The sequence below is a fragment of the Pygoscelis adeliae genome, unplaced genomic scaffold, assembly GCF_000699105.1.
Source record: "Pygoscelis adeliae isolate BGI_AS28 unplaced genomic scaffold, ASM69910v1 Scaffold347, whole genome shotgun sequence".
NCBI classification, from domain to species: Eukaryota; Metazoa; Chordata; class Aves; order Sphenisciformes; family Spheniscidae; genus Pygoscelis; species Pygoscelis adeliae.
In genome coordinates this window covers 53,197-59,348 of record NW_008825158.1, presented here as the reverse complement: position 1 = coordinate 59,348, position 6,152 = coordinate 53,197, and the positions used below count along the sequence as shown (strand labels likewise).

Genomic DNA, 6,152 nt, shown 5'->3' with positions numbered 1-6,152 from the left:
GTCCGCTTCTGGGACCTCAGCACAGAGACACCGCAGTTCACAGCCAAAGGTGGGTGCGGGGGGGTCCCAGGAGGGCAGCACCTGACCCTCCCCCTCCCTCAGGGACCCCCTGCCTGCCTGGGGGGCCAAACAGGGCAGAGCCTGGGTGCTGCTGGAGCCGTATAAGCTGGGGCCATGGCTCAGGGAGGGAGTAGCTCTCTTTGACTAACGAAGTGGAGGAAGAGGGTCTGGCCAGGAGGAACACGGAGGGTTCTCCCCACCTCCAGTCCTGCCTCGGAGTGGCTGCGTGCTGGGACACCGGGGACAGACAGTCACAGCTCTCCGCTCACGCCCGCTCGTGCTCTCTCTGCCAGGTCACCGGCACTGGGTGCTCAGCATCGCCTGGTCGCCCGATGGCAAGAAGCTGGCCTCGGGCTGCAAGAACAGCCAGGTACGCGTTGGCTCCCTTGGCACGGGGCCAGGTGCCCCCACAGCCGCGCCGGGGCGGGGGGTGGTCTGTGGGAGCGCGGAGACCCTCTGCAGCCCTGTTCTGAACTGAAGTGAAACCTGGTAAAGGGGCTGTGGGGGATTAGGGGCGAAGACTTGTTTTTTTCTGGGGCGTGAAGGGTGTATCCAGTTGTTCTGAGCAGGATTCCCGTTCCCCAGAGGAGCTTTGCAGGTGGATGCGTCACGGTAGTTGCGAGTAGTGTCTCTGAACTCCGCCGGGCAGTGCCCTGGCTTTGTTGGCTTTGTAGACCTCTCGCCTCGGAGCCCTGCTGTCTCGTGGCAGACGCTTTTCCCTCGGCGCAGGAAAGAGTCCAGGCTTTGGACATGGTCCTTGGCAGACGGCTCCATCACGAGGGAGGTGTCTGGAGCGAGAAAGGGTATCGCCTGGCTAGGGGCTGCTGTTTGCATGACCCAGACGTGCAGCGGCAGCCTGTTTCGCAGTGCTCCTGCTCAGCCACAGCCAAATTCTCTCTTACAGGAATGAGAAGGGGGCCCTGTCCCGGCTGTGGGGCAAAATGTGTGTGCTTAAGGTGCATGCAGAAATGCCTGGGGAAGCAGGAGCGCTCGTGGGCAATTAAAAGTGAGTCAGTAACTTGCAGAGGGGCAGTCACTTGCTCTGACCTTCGAACGGTCTGGGAGCAACAAGAGCGGCCACGGAGCTGCCGAGTGCTGCTGTCCTCTGCTCGGTTTCTGAGCAGCCACGCTGTCAGGCCACTGTGATACCAGCCTCAAGGAAACGGGCCGGGCCAGGGTGGCTCTGCCCTGGATTGGTGCTGTTCTGGCTTTAATCTAACCCAGGGAACCGCTTGTCCTCTGTTTCCCTGTTTCTTCCAGGTTCTTAAGTAGGAGATGACTAATGCCTTGGCTCTTTGAATGAACATTTATGTAGAGAGAGAAAAAACAAGAGAAAACCAGCATGTGTCCCACCTACAGAATCCGATAATAAGTAGCATTTAGCACGCTCTGGCTTTCATTACGCCCTGCAAACACTCACTAACTCTCTGGCACAGGGTGTCAAAGGCTCAGGCTGGCTTTTTGGGGACCTAGATCAGTTTTGAGTTGAGGCAGGTATTTTTTTATAGCAGCAGCGTTTTAGGCAGAGAGGAGGGCAATCAGGTCTCATGCTTTGAGATGTCAGCTGATTGCTGCAGGGATCTGGAAAGGCATCCAACCCTCCTGCCCCCTCCCTTTCTGCTCCCTGCTTCTGCCAATGTAAATGCAACCCCAAGGACACCTATCTAAATGGAGCCCAAACGTCCCTGGGATTCACATGATGTATGTGGCCTGACGCGACCCTCTTGCTTCCTCTCTCGGACAGATATTTCTCTGGGACCCAGCCACTGGCAGTCAGATCGGCCGGGTGCTCACCGGCCACTCCAAATGGATCACGTGTCTGTGCTGGGAACCGCTCCACATGTAAGTGAAGGGCCAGCCCAGCCCTTCCCCTTTACTCGTACGGAAAAGAGCAGCCTGACCTGAAGGGCTGGGAAAGGCTCCTGTTTGCCTTTCTCCCGTTATGGTGCACAGAGGGGGTGCATGCAGGAGAACGGCCCCCAGGGTGGGCCAAGAAAAATGCGTCTAGCTCAGAGCCAGGAGTCCCAGCTGCTGCTCACGGTCCCCATAAGGGTGCTGGGGAAGTCACTGCCAGGCTGTGACTCTGTTTTCCCCTGTATAAAAGAGATAGTCGCCTATGAAAAACACTTAATGTTTTCACGGTGCTGGACAAACATTTGATGTGCTCCTCCCCAGCGTGCTGAGCTGGGAGCAGGAAAGCCTGCCCGCGTGGTGCCTGAGCTCAGGCTGTGCAGAGCACTCCCTTTCTGCTCTCCTGCATCCGGGTTGCCTCTGTCATCTGGTTTATTTATCATGAGGGCCGATTAACTGTGCAATTCCCTTATCTCTTCTATCGGCTAAAGCTCTGTCTGGGAAAGATGGGTGGAGAGGGACAGTTGTAGCCAATAATCCAAGACATGATATAAATAAATAAAAAGAAAGAAACAGGGCCCCTTCAGAGCAGAGCCCTGCAAATTGAATTTGCTGGTAGGAAACTCCAGCTATTTGCAAACAACTAACTGGATTAGCAAAAACTGATTATAAAGGAGGATGAGGAAATGGAGAAGAGGGAGATGACCCTGCCAGGGCTCTGCTGCTCTGTCTCCAGCCAGGTGCGCTCCCCGCTCAGTTCCTGCGCAACAGGAGGGGCCGTGCTCTTCCACACTTCTGCTGGTGCCAGGGACCACTTTCTTTGACATTAAAACCGTGTTCAGCGATGATAAAGCTGTTGTGCAAAGGACAGAGGGCTGTGGCTCCCCTGTCCTTGCTGGGTTGTGGCCAGCTGCTTCCAGATGTGTTAAATTTGCCCCTCTGAGCCACGTGGATGGACGTTGCTGCTTTCAGTCCTGCCAGCGCAGCGGCACTTTGTGTCTGCAGGCCGGCACGTTTCCTGCCGGAGGCAAAGCATGGCATAGGCAGGGGAGCATTCAATGCGTTCCCATTGCTGCCGGTCTGCGCTGCCTGCGTAAGGCAGACTGATGCCCCTGCCCAGGGCTCTCCCCAGCCAGTGCCCGGGGAAGGTGCCAGTTTGTGGTCCCCTCGTTAGCCAGCGGGTTAAAGCTGCCTCCTGTGAAAACAAGGACATTGCCAAGGCCTCAGGTGCCAGGTTTACCCTGGATTGATGCCTCCAGCGTGCAGCCCAGGCGTTGGTTTGGAGGGAAGCATCTGTCTACCTCTCCCCTGCCTTGTGGGATCTTGTTCTCTGTAGGTCAGCACTCTGCCCCTGCCTGGCCTCTCTCTGATCTTAAGTCAAAAGAGAAAGTTGTGTTTTATTGACTTCTGGACCCTTGAATCCTCTGGGGCTGGTAGGGGGAGGGCTTGGTGGAGGAGCTGTGCGCGCTGTGCAAATGGATTTGATCTTCTTTTTGCTCAGAAACCCGGAGTGCCGCTACCTGGCAAGTGCCTCCAAGGATGGCAGCATCCGCATCTGGGACACACTGATGGGCAGGTGTGACAAAATCCTCACGAGCCACACGCAGTCAGTGACGTGTGTGAAGTGGGGGGGCGATGGCTTGCTCTACTCCTCCTCCCAGGACAGGACCATCAAAGTCTGGAGGAGCCAGGATGTAAGTGAGGCAGGCAGCCCTGGGGCTGCTGGCGAAGAGGGCTGGACACGCTGTGTTGTAGCTTTGTCTGTTCTTCCTGGCATAGCTTGTGCCCTGGAAAATGGAGGTGCAGAGTGGGTGCTGTATCCTCTTGACCTGTCGGAGCCTGTTGCTTGACGCCATTTGAAAGGGGTAGCCGTTGTGCAATGTTTTCATCCCTAAAAGCATAAAATGGGGCTGAAAGCTGGAAACATCCCTGGAGCAACCTGTGCTGGTGGGTTCCTTGGAAGGCCCTGTGGGGAAACTAGTTCCTGGAGCTCAACAGTGTCGTTTCTTCCCTGCTAAGCGTGGCTACAGTCCTGCCTGCAGCCCTGCCTGCAGCTTGGGCAAGAGGGTTTGGAAAGTTCAGGGTTGGTCCTCGCAGCCCAATGGGACTGGTGGGTCCTGCGCAGTCTGGCTCTGTCCTGCCCATCCCTCTCTAAGCAGGTGGTTTTGTTTCCAGGGGGTCCTCTGCCGCACCTTGCAGGGCCACGCTCACTGGGTGAACACCATGGCCCTTAGCACTGACTACGTTCTCCGCACCGGTGCCTTTGAACCTGCTGAAGCCACCATCAACCCACAGGATGTAAGCGGCTCCTGTAAGTGCAGCACCCGTGTTGTGGGCTGGGGGAGGCGGTGGGGAGGATAGCGAGGAGACCTGATGTCTCCTCTTAACGCTGCCACGAGCCAAAGCAATCTTGAGAGCTGGGAGCAGGTCCTGTGCCCGTGTCGGTCATGCTGGCAGCCATGATCTTCCTTGCCCATGCACAGGGTCGAGCGGTCTGAGGGATGGGAAGGTCACTCTGTTTTCAAGGGCTTTTGCTCCCAATATCGCCCTTGGCAAAGAGAAAGTGGGTGAGCAGTCACAAATGTGTCTGCTTGGCCCGCGGAGCCAGGATTGGAATTGGCATCACAGGGTTATAAAGCTTCCTTTCACCTAAGGATTGCAAATCTCTCTTTCTTCCCCTCTCCCTTTCCCTCTTTCAGTGGCAGAACTGAAGGACAAGGCACAGCAGAGGTATGACCAAGTCAGGGTAAGTCCCTTTTCTCCCCACTGTCAATTCTAACACTATTACTGGTGGAAGCAGTAAATGCACATAGTTGGCTGTTGACCCCAACGCTGGTGTGCTTCTGAGCTCTCCACACCTGGCTTGTACAAGACTTGGGCTCTTTCATCCCTTTCTCAGGGCCAGGAACCAGAAAGGCTCGTCTCGGGGTCAGATGATTTCACACTGTTTCTTTGGAGACCGGCAGAAGACAAGAAGCCGCTGGAGAGAATGACAGGCCACCAGGCATTGATTAACCAAGTCCTCTTCTCGCCAGACACCCGGATAATAGCTAGTGCTTCCTTTGACAAGTCCATAAAGCTCTGGGACGGTAGGACAGGAAAGTGAGTTGGTTTGTTCTGTTACAGAGGTGGTGTTTGTATGGGGTCTGTGTGGAATGCACAGGTTATGCAGAGATGGGCCCCAGTGTCATTGCCAGCAGCTTCCTGGTGTGTTCAGCATCTCTGTAGCCTGAACTCATGCAAAGTAATTCTGCTGCTTCTGTCTCTCTCTGCCCTTGGGAAGTCCCTTGTCTGGCTCTTCTTGTATTACGGGGTCTGTGCTTGGCTGGGTGTGTGCAACCCCGCTGTCACCCAGCCACAGCACTGCCTGGCACCCGTGTGGTACATGCTGCCTGCTGCAGGGTCGGTTCTCCAGAGCAGGTGCAGCTGCAGTGGGATGGGATGTTCCACTCCTGAAGACACGTGCGTTGCACACTGTAGACTGACCCAGATTAAACAGTTCCTGTGCCAGAGAACAGCTTGTTCTGGACGATGCAGATTCTTGTAGTTACAAGTGCTGGTGGTGGTGGTTGGATGCTCCTCTAGTCCAGCTTTTAACCTTCAGCTAGAGTATTGGTGAGCTCTCGGGGGCAGCAGTCCTTCCCTGTAAATCAGCCTTTATACTGATGAGCTTGGGTTTCATGTCAGTAATTTTAACGGTCCTTCTAAATCCCAGCTGCTCAGCCAGAGAGAGGAAGGACATATCTGTACAGTAAGGCTTGTAGTGTTGCCTGCTGGATAAGGGTTTCCTGGCACAGGAGTTGAGGTGAAGAGCCATCCCCTAGAAGGCTCTGAGCCCATCTGGGAGGGTTTTTAGACAGACTGAACCACCTGTGGACTTTGTTTAGCAATTGACTGCCTTGTCTGTGCTGGCTTGGGATGTGCTGGGCAACCCGTGACTGTGCTTGCTTGCTGACAAGTAGAGAAGGAATGTGAAGGCTGGGCCAGGGCAGGTTTGGAACAACCCAGCTGCCTGCTCCTCTAATAGCTTCTTCGTGCCTCCTCCGCACCAGGTACCTGACATCACTGAGAGGGCACGTCTCGGCTGTGTATCAGATCGCCTGGTCAGCCGACAGCCGCTTGCTGGTGAGCGGGAGCAGTGACAGCACGCTGAAGGTCTGGGATGCCAAGATGAAGAAACTGGCCATTGATCTTCCTGGCCATGCGGACGAGGTGAGGTGTCTGGTCTAGCCGAGGTGTTT

General features: G+C 55.6%; 1 protein-coding gene across 1 annotated transcript in view; it reads left to right on the top strand.

Moving 5' to 3' along the window:
- Positions 1 to 6,152, top strand: part of NLE1 (notchless homolog 1 (Drosophila)) — a gene marked incomplete at its 5' end in the record, with an annotated part of 7,063 nt that continues 911 nt past the window's right edge. The window contains 8 exons of the mRNA XM_009328654.1: positions 1 to 49; positions 354 to 430; positions 1,805 to 1,902; positions 3,413 to 3,605; positions 4,087 to 4,222; positions 4,611 to 4,657; positions 4,811 to 5,013; positions 5,964 to 6,123. Coding sequence (XP_009326929.1) covers positions 1 to 49; positions 354 to 430; positions 1,805 to 1,902; positions 3,413 to 3,605; positions 4,087 to 4,222; positions 4,611 to 4,657; positions 4,811 to 5,013; positions 5,964 to 6,123 — 963 coding nt within the window. The remainder of the gene's footprint in view (positions 50 to 353; positions 431 to 1,804; positions 1,903 to 3,412; positions 3,606 to 4,086; positions 4,223 to 4,610; positions 4,658 to 4,810; positions 5,014 to 5,963; positions 6,124 to 6,152) is intronic.